Source organism: Pogona vitticeps, chromosome 7 (genome assembly GCF_051106095.1).
Source record: "Pogona vitticeps strain Pit_001003342236 chromosome 7, PviZW2.1, whole genome shotgun sequence".
Taxonomy (NCBI): domain Eukaryota; kingdom Metazoa; phylum Chordata; class Lepidosauria; order Squamata; family Agamidae; genus Pogona; species Pogona vitticeps.
In genome coordinates, this window is record NC_135789.1 from 25,560,453 (window position 1) to 25,578,236 (window position 17,784).

Genomic DNA, 17,784 nt, shown 5'->3' on the forward strand with positions numbered 1-17,784 from the left:
GAGTCGCCCTCTTCAAGTCCCCCCCCCCCGCGGGTAGCCCAGCGCCCAGGGTGTATGTGTGACCTTTGACAACGATGGGGGGAGGGAAGGGGCTCGGACAGATGGGGTGGATCTCCTCCTCCTCGCCATGCCGTCTCCCCTGTGTGTCCGTTGGGGGGCATTTTGGGGGGCCCATTCCCTGCTCACGGACCCGCCCTTTCCTGTTGCCCGCCTCGGCTCCCAGCCCGGTGGGGGTGGCACTCTGCACACGCTCGCCGGCGCCCTTTCCTCTCGCAGCCCGCTCTGGAGCACAGCTGCCCGGCGTGGGGGGGGGCTGCGGCGAAAGGGAGGCGGGGCAGGATCTCTCTCTCCCCCCCCAGCAAAGCCGCCGCCCCGCCCCCCGGAGGCCCTTCCCGCCGGCGGCGGCGGGAGCGAGCGGGCGGGCGGCGCAGCCTCTTCGGACGGCGGGGCCACCCCTCCAGCGCGCACTTGGCCGCAGTCGGCGCTTCCCCGCGGCAGGCGGAGGCAGAGGCGAGGCTGGGCTGGGGCGGGAAGGCGAGCCCGGGCGACCGGCCAGCCAGCCAGCCTGCCTGCCCGCCCGCCCGCCGGGCGCAGGAGGAGAATCCGGCCGCGCCGAGGCCATGGCCACCGACCCGCCGCCGCCGCCGCAGCGCCCAGGTGAGCCCCGCCGGCCTTCCGCGCCTCTCTCCCTCGCCCCGGCGGCTCCAGAGCGCGTGCAGAGTGCGGCGGGAGGAGGAGGAGGAGGAGGAGGAGGAGGGAGGGGCGCCCGGTTTGGAGCGGGAGGAAGGCGGAGGGAACGCCGGGGAGGGAGAGCCCTCTTTGGACCCCCCCTCCAAGTCCGGTCCGGGCTGGGCTGCGGCGGGTCCAGTTGGGGAGGGGGGAGGCCCTCCAACTCCCTCGCGGGGCCGCCCGAGGAGGTGGGGGCTGCGGCAGGGGGGCCGGAGGGGCGGCCGTGCCAGCCCCTTCTTCCCCCCCCCCCCGCCGCCTAGGGAGAAGAGGGCGGCCCCCCGGGAGATGGGCCTCTGTGCGACTCGGACTGCAAAGCCCATCATTACCACTCGCCACAGCGTTTGGGGGGAAGATGGGTTTTCTTTTCAGGCGTTTCTCGGCCATTGCGTTTGAGAACTCCGTGAGGAGAGGGGGCGACACCTCCAGCCCCCCCCTTCTGATGCCCCAGCGAAGAGTCCTTCCCCCACCAGCTGGGGGGGACGAGTTATGAGGAGGGGGGAGCCTCATGGGGCCCAGATCTTCCAGGCACCCCCCTCCTCTCCTGTTGATCCACAGTGGGCGAGCAAGAGGGGTGGGATGGGGCTGGGCTGAACACGCAGGTAAAAGGGCAGGGGGGCTGTCTGGACCCCACCCCAAGATGCTGAGATGGGAGGGCTTGTATGCCTGGCCTTGGAGGGGGGGCTTTCTTCTCTGCCCCATGCCCTGCCACAATGCTCCCCCTCTTCTGCCAAACCCTGGTCTTTCCCCAGAGCCTGCAGAGTGCCCCCTTGGCCTCCCCCCCCCATTTCCATTTCCTTCAGAGGTGGCATTTCTATTTCACCTGAATGGCAAAGGGAACCCATGAGCGGAAGGCCCGGGTGGAGGGCCGCTGTCACTGAGCTTGGTTGCCATTTGACTGGCATCGCCTTGGCAGGCTGGCGCTGGGGGGGGCAGCAGCTCTGGAGTGGCCTCTTTGTTCGAGAGAGACCCCCTCAGCTGTGCCCCCCCACAACAAGTCTCTGTGCTACAGTTGAAAGGTTGATTTTCATAATCCATTGCTTTAAAAAAAAATCTGCTTTTGCAGGTGGCTTTCCCTGTCTGCAAAAAAAAATCCCCCTCCCTCCTTGTTTCCAAGCCTGCTGAATCTTCTTAAATGGCTCAGGAAGCCAACTCTGAAGGGAGCTTAGGGTGGGGACGGATTCTGGTGCATTGCCTTGAATGCAAGTTAAGCATGTCTTTACACGATGGGGGTGTTTTCCTTGTCCTCCAGAAACAGGAAAAACTGCTTGAGCTCGTAACTTTTTTTTTGATCAGGAGCAGGACAGCAGAATGTGCCCGGGCACCCCCCAGCACAGGAAACGGCAGTGCCAGAGAGCCGTGTTTGTGTGTGTGTGTGTTTGTGGGGGGGCCTTGATCCATTCTGGGTTGATTTGGACAGAGATGAATTCCATCGTCAATAACTGACTGCTAATAAGATTGAATTAGGAGCGGGCAGGGCCTTTGACGAGGAGCTGAGCGCCTTTTGCCATCCTTGAGCCGAGGGTGATTCGCCTTCTGGGACCACAATTGCAGGCAGAGAGCAGAGCTCTCGGGCTTCCTTCGGGGCGCCTCTGTGTGTATGTTGGGGGGCGGACCCCTTTGCAGCCGATTTCCTCCTATCTTCCCTTAGGAATCTGATTTAGAAGGTGCCAGAGACCAGCCTGGCCTGGCCTGGGCTTCATGGGACCTGCCAGTCTGCCGGGCAAAAGATTAAGAGACTGGAGGCCCCTGAAAGACTCGCCGGTTTTTTTTTGTCTGCCAGGAGCTTTCCTGGACTGTTGACGCTGTCATCATCCGAACAGGGCAGGCTGTTTGTTTTGAAAACTTGGGCAGGGCGGTTCAACTTGTTTGCTCCATTCTATGCCGGTTGTTTTATTTTAAAAAATCCCTTTCTCCATGTCTCCCTGACAAGGTGAGCCCACACCTCCCTCGGTTCAGGGTGCGGCTCCAGCAGGCCGGGTCTCCTCGGGTCCCCAGCGTGGCTCCTGGAAGGGTCCTTGGGAACCATCGCTGGGAGAGAACTTCTGAAATGGGCTGGTCCTGCAGGGGGCCTCTTGGGCGCCTCTGCTTGGCCACGGGGGAGGAAGCCACGTGAAGCTCCGTGGACTTCCTACACAGCAGATCTCCCCACGGACAGGGGGCATCTCATGCCCCAGCCTTTTGGGGGAGACAGTGATGTTTCTGGGGCCTGCTGGTTGCAATGGGGAGGACTAGTTGAGGGGCCTGGTGCCCTCCACCCCATGAGTATGTGTCTGGGGGCGTGGGGAGGAGGATATAGTGATGATCATCATCATCTTAGAACTGCAGAGCTGGAAGGGATCCTAAGGATCATCCAGTCCAGCCCCTGTCAAGGAGGCTCATGTGTGTGTGTGTGGAATCGAACTCCCAACCTCTTATCCTGCAGCCTGAGACCTCAACCCTTTCTGCACTTCCTCTGATCCTTCAGATGTTTTTTTAGCCCACAGTTCTCAGCCGGCTTGGGAAGCCAGCACAGGGACCTTCGCTCCGGAGAGGCCAGTTAGGATGATCCAGAGAAGTTTCTCCCCCCCCACCACCTCGTTTCCCCTGAAATGAGCCATGCCCACTCATGCCAACGCGCAGAGACGGAGGGTGGATTTCCGCAGCTGCTCGCTGGTCGCCGGGCCTTGGGGCGAATCTGTTCACAGCTGTGCTTGCGGGAGGCTGTCTCCTGAATTTGGCTCAGTCTTTACCTGCAGTCAGCCGAGCCCGTTGGGGGGTGGGTTGTGTTGACGGGGGGGGGCAGGAAAAAAGACGCCTGAGCCTGTATCCCTGGTGGCCTGCCTGGCACACGGGAAAGGGGGCGAGGGTCTCTCTTCCGCCCTTCGTCCCTTGCCTGCGATGGGCGCTGTACGCGATTGAACTGGGTTGTAGGTTTAGCGCCATGTCTGCCGAGGCTCAAAGCTCAGCCAGGCAAAGGATAATGCATGCAAATGATACGCTGATTAAATCCCATATCAGAAATCCCACGGTGCTCTTGGGAATGACAGAGAGATGAGGCTGCATTTCTTTTTTTGGGGGGTGGGTGGCTCTTGGTGCTGGAGGAAGGAGCCCACTTGGTGGGGGGGGGGACCAGAAGACCCTCCCCCTCTTCTCCAAAAAAAGAGTCTGGCAGCCACTCCACAGGCGGCGGGGGGAACAGGCAAGGGGGAGTTCATAATCTGCTCCCTCATCTTCCAACTGGATTAATTGGGAAATGGCACATTAAGCAGAGGCAATTAATCACGCGCAGGAAGGCGGCAAGTGTCGCTCTCTTTAGCAAAAGCCCGGTGGGTGGGGAAGCTGAAGGAGAAGGTGGAGGTGAGCTTGTGGGGGCAGCTGTTAGCCCCCCCGGGCCCCCCAAGGAGGGTGAGTCCAGCCGGCCTAGGCCTGGATCTGAGATCTTTGGGGCTGGAAGGGAGGAAAGGGGGGGCCCTCAGCCCCAGCCGGCCCCAGGGTTTCTGACTCATGGGGGTGGCAGGAGGTGGCCCCTCTTGTTTCACCATTTTGTTTCCTGTAGGTTTAACATAGTGTGGTATAGTGGATAGACTGAGTCCTGCGTTCAAATCCCTGTTCAGCCATGGACGCTGACTGGCGGCGAGGGGCGAGAACGAATTTTAAAAAAACCCACCCCTTAAACATCTCACTTACCTATTAGGGTCACTATGCCAGTTCCAACTTCTAACTGACAGTGAAAGACATATAGTCTCCAAGGGCATAAAAACAGCAGCCAGGTAAACAGGTGCTGCAGGTTTTTGAGAACGCACACAGCCTGTTGAGGCACCTGATGGGTAGAAACAGCTTCCAGCTCTTTCTAGATGAAGGGCTGAGGCCTTCCCGCCCTGGGGACGGGGGAAATCAGCTCCACCTTGTCGAGCAGCGAGGAGTGGAGAGATGACACGAGACCTTTTGTGCCTGTGGCTGGGATGGTTTCCATGGTGACAGGCCAAAGACAGAGATCCGGGATGCTGTGGTGGATTAATGGTGGAGGGGCAGGCGGGTGAGGAGGCTGTGCCCCCCCATGTCTCCCTTCTTGGGGCCAAGAGGTATCGGCAGTGTGTGGGTCAGGCTTTGAACTGGGTTGCATTGGTTCCCCCCCACCCCCAAAATAGTGAGGGGTCCTGATGTGCCTGATGTGTGGACCTCTTGCAGAAAATCCACTCCCCTCTGGCCACTTCTGCTCAGGCCAGTTCTGGGGAGTTTTTGTGTTCATTCGAATGCCCTGCCGTGCCGGATTTGAGGATAGGCGGCCGTGGGTCATAAGGAGTGGCTCTGAAACACTGCAGGGAGGGAAGCCGGCCCTGAGACTCTCCTGCCTCCGACCCACTTTGGCCGGCCTGTTTGGCTTTCCTGCAGTTTCTGGTCCAAAAAGCCCAAAAAAAGGGCTTCCCGAAGGGTGCGGAACCTGCCTTGGGCGGCCGGTCAGCAAGGAAGGGGTTTGTTCACGAGAGGAGGGAAGAATCTGGGCACCCCCCTGCCTCCCCTTCCACCCTCTTGCCATGATGATTGCCCAGCTTGAGGGCTGGGGCGGTTGGCAGACGCATCGGCCACCCCTCCACTCTTTCTTTGAGCCCCCCAGGAGACGGCTTTTCTTCCCCCCCCCCCCCGAGACAGAGAGCTGCCTCCTTCAGCCCTGGGTGGATGCTGGCAAGCCTGGCGCCAGGGTGGGCTTGCATGCGGTGCTGGTGGTGGGCAAGTGCCTAGTTGGAGGGTGTGTCGGGCTCAAAGGAGAGGTTCCCGCCCAGCTCCGTGTTGCGGCTGTTGTTTTTTTTGGGGGGTGGCCGTCATCCGGAATCGTATGCGTGTCTTTTTCTCCACTCCCAGCCTGAGAGGTTATATAAATGCCAGCTGCCCGGAAGGCACTCCAGCTGGGCAGGTTTTAGGGTGTGGGAAGGAAGGACAGAGGTGCCCGCCGTGGGTGGCAGCGGAGGGGCGGGAGGCTGCTTTAAAGATTGGGGGCCGCTCGGCCTGCCTGCCCTTTTTGCAAGCCCCCCTCACCTCTCCCCACTTTCCGTGGCTCCTGCCTACCTTTCACGGTCTTTCCGTGGCACGTCTCCTTTGCTGCTGCCAGTCTCGCATTTCACTGTGGTGTTGCCATCACCTGGGGCTGAAATTGGTCTTCGCTTGTGCTGCCGCCACCACTGTGGGAAGGTAAGGATCTGGCCTAAATGCCAAGGCAGATCCTGGAGGCTGCATGAGATGCCATCGCCTCGGGTCTGGGGCTTTTCAGCTCTGGTACAAGGTGTGATGTTTAAATGGTGGCACCCGTCAGTCCCCCCCCTTCGTGCCCCCCCCCGAGCCTGTCCTCCATGCACAGGGTCAGGCGAGAAAAGAGCTCTGGAAAAATAAACATTATTTCAGGGTGTCAGGAAGTCGTGCGGCGTGGCGTGCCGCCAGCGAACTTGGCTCTCGCTCGGCTGGCATCGCGGCCCTTAATGGTGTGAGTTCTTAATGAGGCGGCGGCCGTGGCAGCAACGGAGCGTGGCCTGTGGATATGAGACACTTTCCTGCTTCTGCGACACTCCCTCCCCGGCTGGGTTAGAAGGGCCCAATTTAGGTCTCCTGCGGTCACTCCCTGGGGTCGGCGGCCGTGGGACCTTTGCCCGTCTGCACTGCCCGTCACGAGAAGGGAAGGTGGGCTTGGCCACCACCTCCTTGGGCCTCTTTGTTCAGCCGGCCATTTTCCGGAGAGCACCTGCGGTGGCTTTGACAGCCACCCAGTCAAGGTCCCATCCCTTGTTTCCATCCTGCTTTCACCCCTCCCCACCCGGCGGCCGGACCCTCCATTCCTCCATCCATCCCTTGTGAGCTGGATTGTGGGTTTCTCTTTGCACCCTGGGATGAGGAAAGGGTGCCTGGCGTCTCATAGGCACCTTTTGCCTATGAGGGGTGGGGAGAGGCCCCCCCCCCGGCTGCTTCTTCCTCTCTCTCATTCAAGAGCAGAGAAACCTTCCAGAGCCCCATTATTTTCTCTCTCTCCCAGAGTGAGACCCTCCCCGGGTCTATCGGTGGGGTCTCCCTGCGAAGGGATTCCATAACCTGTATCCACAAGGGGCAAATCTCTGAAGACATGAGAGAAAGAGATGTATTCGGGGAGGAGAAGGGAGGGTCCCTCAGCGGCCCATGGCTATCTCTGGGGGAACACTCTGTGAGCCAAGAACGCTTTGTGGGTCTCTATCTCTTTAGGAATCTTTCTCGTGGCTTGACTCTGGTGTGTGGGCTCCCGTGGGCCAAAAGGTGAACATGGCCCGGGCTGATGAAGTTCATGCCACAACGCTTGCCCAGGGCTATTCTCTCCCACCGGCTGAGAGATGTACTGTACGTGTGCTTGTTTGGCTGGTAGGTTCGAATTGGAGGGGGCAGAGGTGGAGGAGGCCTTGGTTTCCATTCCTCCCCACTTTCCTTTGGGACATCCACCCCCTCCCCTTCCTCTCGGAGGTGGGGGCCCTGCCATTCTGGCTCCCCAACGTCACTGTGCACCTTGGCCCACTCCGCAGCGCAGCCGGCTGGCGTGCGTCAGCCTGCGCTCATTCGCATGCTGGCCCCGTTCTCTCCACCTCGTTGGCATGCACAGCGGCACCCCGCCTGGGCTATTTTTAGCCTCCCAAGTTTGAGCCGAATTAAGAGTCTCTGTCGCCGCTCCGTTTTCCTTCTGCCTCCGTGGCTCCCGCCAACCCTGGACGTGGAAACGCCCGGGTCCGGCATGTGCCCGGGGCCGGAGAGCACCGGTGCTCACTGAGTCAGAAATGGGCTTTGGGAGGCCGACGCCGGAACTGGGAAAGTCGGAACAAACAGGGGCCTTTGCACATGTGCAGAGGGTGCTACCGAACACACACACACACCCTTGAACGGAACAACATCTAGACATTCTCCTTTTAAGAAGTGGGTCCCTGCTCAGGGATTGTGGGCCAAAGAGTTACACATCACCCGGTCAGCTGCTTGCTGCGGTCATCCCTCTGCAAGATCCTGCCTTTGGGGGAGGCGTATGGAGGCCGGCCCTCTTGCCTTCATGGGGACGTTTGTCCCGTGTCTGGAAGGCACCGTCAAACCTGTTTCCATATCCAGGGATGCGGCGCAACCTGAACAAAGCTTTGGATCAAGACGGGGCTGGCCTTCTGCAGCCCACCTGGCCTCTTCTCCCCCAAGAAGCGCTGGCTGGTTCTGGTTCAGAAGCTGGCTGTGACCAGTCACTGCAGGGAAAGCGGTGGGGGTTTTGAAGAAGGGCTGCAGCAAAGAAGCATCGCTGTGCATGCACAGATAGCTCAGGGGCAAGCGGTCTACCTTTTCTGGGTGTTGTGGGGAACTCTCGTCCCACTGCCCAATTTCTATTATCTTGTTGTTGTTGCTCAGCTGGGGTTGATTTTGGCAGGTGGTTCTGTCCACACTTCTGGGAGGTGGAGAAGTCCCTCTGCAAGTTCTCTCTTGCCCCACAAAGCGGTTCCTTCTCCCTCTTGCCCCTTGTCCCTTCTTCGTTGTGGTTAGGAGCTTGAGTAGTGCAATCTCTCCCCGCCAACCTCCACTTTCCATGGCCTGAAAATTCTCCGAGAGTAATCAGATTTGATTTTGATTTTCCTGGCTCAAAACACACGAAGCAGCACCAGCGAGAAAGGATCCCAGGAGGGGGGCTTTTGGGGCAGAGTTTCCTTCCATGGCTGTTGAAACAGCTGCACAAACAGAACGAACAACGCCTTTGCTGCTGGCCTCTTTTTGCCCACTCAGAAGTCATTGTGCCAAGAGTGGGTGAGTAAAGTGGGGCTTTAAAAAGGCAACCCTTCCCCCCCCCCCCCAGCTTGTCACTCCTGTTCCAGTGGGGAAAAATTCCTGTTTCATACCCAGTCATTCTGTCTATCTGACCCTTGCCTGGTTTTACTCCCAAGTAGCCAACGGTGGGCCGGGAAGTGGATGGGACAAGCGTTGGTCTATGGACCCATAGAGAGATGGAGCAAATCCCTGGGCCTTTGGTGTTTGGGGAAGGATGAAAAAGCCACAGTTTTCCTGTGGGCCAGAAAGGGACCCTCTCCCTTAGCCTGGGTGGCAAAAGGGACCCAGCAGGAAACTGGGATCAAGCAGGAACTAGGCAGCCAAAACGGAAGAGGGTGGGAGGAAGGCCGGGGTGGTAAGGCTCCGGGAAGCAGAGGGGCACAACCAGAGAGCTGGCGTGAATCTTCCCAGGCCTGCCAGCTGTGCTGAGGCACCCGGGAGGCCTTTCCTCCCTTCCAGAGTTGAAGGAAGATTCCTCTCCCTGTCGTCTCTTGAAGGCGAAAAAGGGAGGAGGGGTCCGCTGCTCACGGTTTGCTTCAGGCATCAAAATATCTTGGGCAAGGCCAGGGAGGGGGGCAATGGAAGGCAGACCCCTTGCGTATTAGGGGCAGGTTCTAAACAGGGACAAGCTCCCCCCCACCCCAAACTGTCACACAAAAGGCTTCTTCTTTGGAGAGAGATATATATATAGAAGGTGGCCATGGTGGCCAGTGGTTTGAGCATGAGTGATCCAGAGAGAAAGACTGAAGAAGACCCCCCCACACATAAACACACACACATGCCTGCTCCCCCAAGCTTGTCTCTTTGAATTCCCTGGAGGGCAGGGGCGTGTGTGTGTGTGTTTGCACAAGGAGAGACGTCTCTCTGCCTGGAAAAGATGGCCAGAGTACAAAAATATCTGCCACCCGCTGCTTCCCGGCTCCTTTCTCCTTGCCTTCTCAGAGGGAGGGGAAAGAAGAGGGAAGTGCTTTGAAGGTTTCTAAATAATGAATGCTTTTTGATGGAGCAAACGGCTTCCAGTGTCTCTAAGGAAAAGAGAACATCGACTGCAGAGCCGTTTTGGGGCACCCCTTGGAGCCAGAGCGCACCGGCGTCTGCCTCTCACAGTCGCTGTGCCTACACACCTCAGCAGGGGGACTGGGGGGCTGCGGGCGGCTCTTAGGTGTGCCTAGTGAAATTTCCACCCACCCCACCGAAGCAAGGGGGTGTCAACATTGGCTGTCCAGGCTCCCCGATGCCCCAGAATGGCAAGCGGAGGGTGACGGGAGAGGTCCCTGTCACCACCACCGGGAGGGCCAAAGGTTTCCCCAGCATTATCTTCCGCTGTGCCAGTCAGACTCAGCCCCCACCTCCCCTTTCCGTGAGTCCCCCCCCCCCCGGTGAACACCTGGATGTAGACAGGAGAATGTGGTGGGTCACCTACCAATCTCAGAGCAGGGAAGGATCCTGCCGCTTCCCCCACTTGGGACTGTGTTTTGATTTTCCTGGAAGCTCTCCCGGCCCCACCTGGGGATGGCATCAGGACCCAGCTGCTGTCCGTGGTGCTGAAACTTTGGTTGCGCATCCATGGCCGGCTGGGCAGTTTCTCCTGGGGCATTTTGCTTCGCTCCCTCCCTCTCCAGTTGCCCTGGTGTGGTACCTGTTTTTTGGCCTCTTGGCCCTGGCAGCTGCTTCCTCCCTTCCGTCTCCTTATCCAGCTGATGTGGGTGAGGCCTGTTTCTTCTGTGCAAAGCAAGCCCTGGCTTTTTCTTCTTCTTCTTCATTTGCAGGCTTTGAAAGGGGTGTTTGATGGTGATGCTGCTAATTGAAAAGTTTCTTTTACATTTGATTGACCGACAGCGTGTGTCGTTCCATGCTTGTGATGTATGCGTGTACGTGTATAAGCACATCCACCGTCTTCTTTGCTGGTCTTTTCCACTCCTACCAAACTACAAAGCGGAACAAGGGGTTTGCTCCACGTGCCTCCATGGGGCTGTGGGTTGGGATTGCCTCTTGGCTTGCTCTCTCTGGATCCTGCCCCACATCGTATTGCATGCTGTGCTACTCTTCCCTGCTTGGGGGGCTGCACTTTCAACCCTGATGGGGGTCAGATCGCAGCACTGAGATCCCTCCAACCTTGACTTCACTGGTTGGAGATGATGGGAGTTGTAACCCAACAAACTTGCCTGCCAGGCTTAAGGGTTTGTTGTCAATACACAAAGCCCAGCAGGACTGGCTGACATCAAGGAACCTGTTCCTGCTCCCAGCTCCCTTTTGTCCGGGGGTGGGGGGTGGGTTCCACCTGACATCTACAAGCAGACCAGCATGACAGCTCTCGGAGCTGGTGGTGGTGTGTTTTCGATCCATTTCCTTTAGCTTGCCTGGCTGGGAGGTGTTTAGAAGTCCCTTGTAGTGTGTTCCCCGGTTATTTGATTGCTTTGTGGTGGTGCCTCAAAGTCTTGTAGGACTGGCAGAAGTAAGAAGCAAGGTAGAGCCATTTTCCATAAAATAAAGCACTCGGGCGCCTCTGAATGAGCGCCGAGTGCTACTCCCTGCACCCCGGAGGCCCCATCGGTCAGTCCTGACTCCCTCAGGGGCCCGGCTCTTGCTGCTGACCCTTCGGGTCTCCCTTTCCCACCAGCTTTCGGTCCTCCCGCCTGCTCTCACTTCTGTCCGCCTGTTTCCTCTCTTGGCTCCCTTTCTGGTTTCCAGTTCCTCCCAGACATTCCCAGTCCAGCTCAATTAAAATCAAAAGTCTGGCTTTTCATTCAGTGAGCCATTTGCGGCTGGTTTGATTTCTATGAATTAGTAGGAGGTGTTTTGCTTTCCTTTTGCTTTTTTAGCGGGCAGTGCTGTGCGCCGGGAATCGGTGCCAATTGGCGTGCAGAAAATAAGGCTTGCCAACAGGCTGTTTTGGGAAATGCAGGGTGGCGGCAGGGGGTTTAGAATGGTGCTCGGTCTGTGTGGGGAGGAAGTGGCTTTGATTAGGCTTCTGCATCAAGGGGGGGCTGCGGTCCTTAATGCCCCCACCCCTGAAAGGGCTGTGGTCTCCCCAGTGGCTGATGCTTGTGCAAACAATGTGCCATCAGCACCATGACCGTGGAAAAGAGGTGGGTGCGGTGGGAGGCAAGGGGCTTCTTAGAACCACCCCAGAATCTGAGGTCTTTGATTTTTCCCTGGCTTTGGACCCCCATTCCCAACAGGCAAAGGGTGCTTTGCGGCTTGTTTTCCCCGGCTGAATTGAGACACACAAATTGGGTAAGAAAGAGTAAAGCTGTATCTCCTTGCAAGGCGTCATCTCTGCCTCACTCCCACTCACCTCCGGCTGTAAAGCTTTTGAAATGAATGAAATCAAACACGGATCTCAAGAGAACAACAGCACGGAAACCAAAAATCTGCAGTGCACCCTCTAGTCAATTCAATATATATATATTTATGTGTCTTTGCAAACAGACCAGGGAGGGCTCTTCCACAGCTCTTGGGGCTACCACGAGCGAGGCCCATCTCTCTGCAGGATCTGACCTCTGGTCCCTGGAAGGAAGATTCAAGGAAAGACCAGCAAAAATGGGCTGCCTTTTCTTGTGATGAATCATACCCAGCAGGCCCCGTCTTCTGGTCCTCCTCGTGCAGGAGCTAAGAAGCTCCCAGCACACTAGCAGCTGGAAGCACCGAGGCCGGAGAAATGGCTTTTGTGACGCTGGCGATGTAAAACAGCCTCCTCCGCTTGGCACCAGGTGGAAGGAGTCCTAAACATTTGTCCTAATCAGACGCAACACTCAATTAGCGGAGTCTTCGTCAACTTAATTTGAAGGGGCTCTTTGTGCGTCTGGGAGCACTTAGCACTAAGTGGACTTTATTTAATGTAACTGAGCGATTAGCATTCCCTGGGATCCCTGCCTGGAAGGCAAAGCGATCAAGACATCGGCTCTCCCGCCACCCCCTTTGTCAGCCATAATGGTACACCTTCCATGTACAAAGCTGGGAGCCCGCGGACTCTGTGTGGCGCAGGTTGAGCTGGAAGGATGAGGGTCTGTGGGCCTGGCTAGAGGAGAGACCCACTGTGTGTGTGTGTGTGTGTTTTTAAGAGATAGTCATTTTTGTTTGTTTTTTGCTTTCCTTTCCAGCATGGCTCCTGGTCCTTCCCAGCTTTGGGCTGTGTTTCTGTTGTGCTGCCTTCCCACCTCCCACCTCTGCCTTTTGCTAAACGCCTCCATCTTTCCTCCTGCAGCTGGCTTGAGACAGTTCGGCCCACCCTGGTCCAGGCAGACCCTCCTCAGCGACTCGGTGGAGAGCTCTGATGATGAATTCTTTGACGCACGAGGTAGGCCAGCTTGGGACCTAGCGTCTCTGAACATCTGTGAGTGCTTTTCCCTGGGCTTATTTCTTACAACAGACCCCCCGTGGGGGTCTCCGACTTCTGTGAGCTAATGGCCAACCCGCCTCTCTCCTACGCTTCTGCAGGATCAGCTTTGGGCAGGGCCTCGGGCAAGCACCCAGCGATGGGCTGGTGGTTTCAGTGCCTGAGTGGCTTTATGACCAAAGATCTCTGGGCCGCACGGATTGGCAAAACCCATAAAATAACCAATGTCTCTTAAAACAAGAAAGTGGTTTTGGAAAGCAGCAGCGGTATAATATGAGCCATAATGTTAAATGTCTAAGTCGCACTGGCCATGTGACCACGGAAGATTGTCTTTGGACAAAACGCTGGCTCTATGGCTTGGAAACGGGGATGAGCTCCGCCCCACAGAGTCGAACACGACTGGACAAAAAATGTCAAGGGGAACCTGAACCTGATAATTATCAAAACTGTTTGAACAGCTCATACATGGAGATGGATAGTTCTGAAACACCGTGGATCAAGCGAAACAAGCAGCAGCTGAAATGGAGGAAGGTCCCCGGCTGAAAAAGCAGCCTGGTGCCAGTCTCGTTGGCCACCACGGTGGCTTCTCTGAGAAGGGCATGCCACTGCCCAGAGGCCATTGCAGGAAAGCCCTGCTCACGAGCAGCCACTTTGGTGCCACTTTGGAGCAGGACCTCTGACAATGATTTTGGGCTCAGGCAGGGATGTATGGGGTGCGGGTGGTGGTGGGGGAGGGAGAATCCTTCAGAAACAGGGACCCCAACCAGAGAAAAGGTTCCCTCAATTCATGCTTGGGACAGAGATGATGGTAGAGGCAGGAAATTGGATAGCAATTTCATAGCGCCCAGCTTCAGCCAGTCCACCAGCTTTCGCATTTGGTATGAACCAAAGTCTTTGCACTGTCTTCAAGGGCAGACCCACGTGTAAATCATTGTAGCAATCTAGCCAGAAAGTTACCCGGTCTCACTCCCCAGCCTGGTTTGCTGAAGCTTTGCTAGCTTCTGCTTGTCGCTCACTCTGTGTCCCTCTCCCTCCCTGATCACCTTGACTTTGCCCTCTGCTCTGGTTTACGTGAACCAGAAGAAGCCCTTTGGGGTGCTGACCTACTTCTCTTTTCTGGGAAAGAGGCATCGGCCGTGGGCTCTGTGTCTCTTTGTCACTCTTTCTGGTGTGGCCAAGAAGCTGACCGCGCAGGAGGGAAGTGGGAAGGAGGAGAAGGTTCTCTTTGAAACCACGGAGGCTGGGGAGAGGAGAAAGAGAGAGGAAACTTGCCACAAGAGAAGGGATTGGAGCATCCTGGGGGGGGGGACACTTCTTGGCTAGCATGCAGGGGCTGAAAAATCCTAGAAGGAAGAACCAGAGAGATTTGGGGGGGGCAGTGAATTCAGCCCCATTGCACAAACCAGACCGCTCCACCGTTGGCATGAATATTGTCATGCCAGGAGCAGCTTCGCGGGTGATGCCCGTTCTGCATCCAGGCCAGCCTGCTTCCTTTGCTTCTTCGCTCCTCTCCCGGAAGGGCTGAAAGCCCTGCCTTGGGGGCAGCCCTGTATCTTGTTCCATTCATTGAAGGGTGGCTTTTATACTTTTCCTCCAGGGAGCATAAGGAAGAGTGAGGTTGGTCACACCTGGCCGGGATTTGAACCCAGGTCCTCCCAGTCCTATCCCATTAGAACAGTCATTTAGCCACATGCTAAGCATGTTGTTTGGTGCCTGTTCGATTAACAGCCTATCTGGTTTCTGAGCTTCACACCCATGATTATAAAACTATTAAAACAGTGAAAGCAACAGTGGCAATCGTTCATCTCTCTCTCTCTCTCTCTCTCTCTCTCTCTCTCTCTCACACACACACACACACACACACACACACACACACACACACACACACGGCTCCCCTGCACGCATCCCAACCTTTCTTCACCAAAGGCTGAAGGAAGCAACACGCATGGTGGCAGCTATTTCTGGGTCTGCTCAGTTCCATCTATAATTTAAGGCATGGGCAGGATCCGTCCTCTAACGGACGCCTGAGCCGTGGTGGCACAGCGGTGGCTCTCCATAGCAACCCTCCCCGCCACCCGAGGACACAACAGCAGCACAGACCGTTCCGGGGTCACAGTTTTGATCTTGAAAAGCCTCCTTTCCTTCAAACGCTTTTCTTTTTTATCCCTCAGTGGATCAATGGTGGGTAATAATTAGGCGCAGAAGAGCCCTTGGCGAGGCGGATAACCACCGATTTAATCTCGGCCGAGCATTGCAGGGTCCAGTGTTTGTGGTTTATATCCGTGGGGGGAGATGGGGACACGCAGACAGACCCATGCACGCTCACGCACCCGGAGCGCGTGGGTTTTTGAACCCCATCCCTGCGCCAGACATCGGATCGAGCCATTCCTGCCGCTACCGCTTTCAGGCATAATAGTTTTAATCTTGGGCACGAGGGCGAAAAGCCAGAAAGATTGTTAATTAAAAGGAGGAATCAAATGAAATGCTTTGCATGGGGCTAATGGTGCAGCAGTTGAAAGCCAGCGCTTGGCTTTGTTATCTCAGCTGCCCGGCGCGTTCGCCGCGTGGATTGTAGCTGCCCAGCTCCCGGTGCCCGTTGGGGCCCGCTCAGATCTCAGCCACCCTGAGGGTCTCTGTTTCAGATCTTTGAACAGGGTTTGGCAAGATGTGGTCTGGACGGTAGCGACAGAAGTGGTGGGGGTGGGAGTCCGGTTTTTCCCTTTCCACCCCCTTTCATGTCAACAACTGAAAGCTAATTGTGCAGTCAATATCGTACCTCCTTTGGTTGTCGAGTGCTGCGGGATGGGGACCCTTCTGACATACTGCGCTGTCCTCACCCCACTCCGATTAGGGTTCATGTGTGCCCCCCTCCCCTTCTCTCCCCTGTCCTAAAAGCCCCTTCACGGCACTTTTCAAAATCCGGTGCAGGGAGATCAGCAACACAGAGGAGGCCCGGCTCGGTCCTTTTAGCCGCATCCACGTTCCATCTCGGATCCGTTTCCTGCAGAGCTTGGAAAAGTGGACGGGCCTTCTTGAACCCCCCTTCCCCTTAGCGTTGCTGGGGATTACATCCTGGAAAATGTATTTTTCCCCAAAGTATTTTTTCAGAGCTGTTTGCTTGGGAGCGGCCCTCGGGAAGGGGCTTGGAGAGGCCAGTGAAAACGTGTGAAGAATGCCCAGGGGGGATTTCTGGCGGCGCCAGGAGTAGCAAAGAAGCGGTGACATTTATTATACAGTATATTTATCCAAGGGCTACACCATCCCACCAGACATGAGTGCTGCGATTATACTGGACTGGCATTAAAAAGTCCTTGCTGGTGGTGGGCTGCTTTCTGGGCCCAACTTAAGAGGTGGGTTTTATTATCGAGATCCCTCCGTGTCCAGGGACCTGGTGCTCCAGAGGTTACGATTTCCGAGAGGGGCCTTCTTAAAATGCCAAAGGCAAGCCGTTTTTCTCTTCCTCACAGAGGAAGTGGTGGAAGGGAAGAACGCCATCCTGCTGGGCATGAGCCAGTGGAACTCCAACGACTTGGTGGAGCAGATTGAGACCATTGGAAAGCTGGAAGAAAGCCCAGGTAACCCCCCCCCCCCGGCATCGGGCATAAGGCAGATCTCCTGCACGTGATCTTGGAGGGTGGAGTGGGTTGGGGGGGGATGCCGAGCAGCAGGGCTGACTAGCTTCAAGACTTTGGGGCCCCTTCCCTTCCAGTCCAGTCAAGAGAGTAAGGGCCGAGGTGCAGCTTTTCCAAGCCTGGCGTTGTATCCCGTTGGTTGGCTTTTCAGCAGAACGCTGGTGGGCCTCGCCTTCTACGAAATAAACACCCCTCAAGCCAAGGTTTAGACTCCTTGCTGTCTGATTTCCCCTAGTTATTGCCTCTCAGAGCCCAGCTGCCTGGCTGCTTTGAGGCTACCTGGAGATGGCCGGCAGGCTCCCCTTAGGAGGTTCAAAAAGAAAGGCCGTGGTGCATTGAATCAGTCCTTCGTAAACTGATTTCTTCAGTTGGATCCTTGTGGGAGTGCAAAGGGGGGGGGAGAGATCTATTCTGGTGCCCCACCCTTGCCTGTGAGCCGAATGAATGTACTTCTCTGCATGGTTGTGTAAGAAGAGCCTCGGTGTCACTAAACCCCCGGCCCAGGAGCCGGGGGCGTAAGGGGCATCTCACCCCCCAGTGCCGGGCAAGTGATTTTTTGGGTGAACCAAAAATACCTTGCTCTCTTTTGCACCTGCTGTTGACCACAGGTCTTCCTGTCTCCTTCCTGTTCCTTGCGACTTTTTCCTCCATCAAGAGCAGATGGTTTCAAAGAGGAGGCTGGAGGCACAGAGAGGTGTGCCCTTTTCCCCTTGTCTGGAGGGGGAGCGAGGGGAAAAAAAAATCGATCTAAGAGCAAGCTGGGCTTTTCACAGAAAAGTGGTGCTTCATGTCTTTTTTTTTCCCCTCCCTCTGAGGAGTGTGAATGATGTCCTTTCAACAAAAAGGCACACGGGGGGTGGGAAATGTTTTTAAAATGCCCCCCTCCTCCGTTGGTTCCTCATCTTTCATGTGGTCCCACATCGGGCGCTCCCAATTTCGCGTGGTTTCAAAGCTGGCTTTGGCGGGAGGCCAAAAAGAGACGGCTGCGTTTGGGCGAAAGAGTTCCATCTTGTGTCGGTTGCCCCGAAGGGGTGTTTTTGAGGAATTCTGTGGGACCTTTTAATCTGGGAAGGCCAAACAGATCCCAACATGGCGAACCCCTAGTCCGGTCGGTCGGTCGGTCAGTCGATGGCCTGTGGCTTTCCCCGTCCTGCGCTTACGTGAGCATGGAGCGGGATTACCTGCCAAATGCCACGGGGGGTCTCGGGATGGTGGCTAGGAGTGCCACGTTTTGACAAAGAGGATCAACTTGGTTGGCTGACGGCAGACTCTGGAAAGATGATTCAAAGGGACTAGTGTGAGGGACAT

General features: G+C 56.6%; 1 protein-coding gene across 1 annotated transcript in view; it reads left to right on the top strand.

Moving 5' to 3' along the window:
* The first annotated feature begins 469 nt into the window (after window positions 1-469).
* Window positions 470-17,784, top strand: part of PITPNM3 (PITPNM family member 3) — a 50,707-nt gene continuing 33,392 nt past the window's right edge. Inside the window, exons 1-3 of the mRNA XM_072978406.2 lie at window positions 470-657; window positions 12,713-12,805; window positions 16,312-16,419. Coding sequence (XP_072834507.2) covers window positions 621-657; window positions 12,713-12,805; window positions 16,312-16,419 — 238 coding nt within the window. The 5' untranslated portion in view covers window positions 470-620. The remainder of the gene's footprint in view (window positions 658-12,712; window positions 12,806-16,311; window positions 16,420-17,784) is intronic.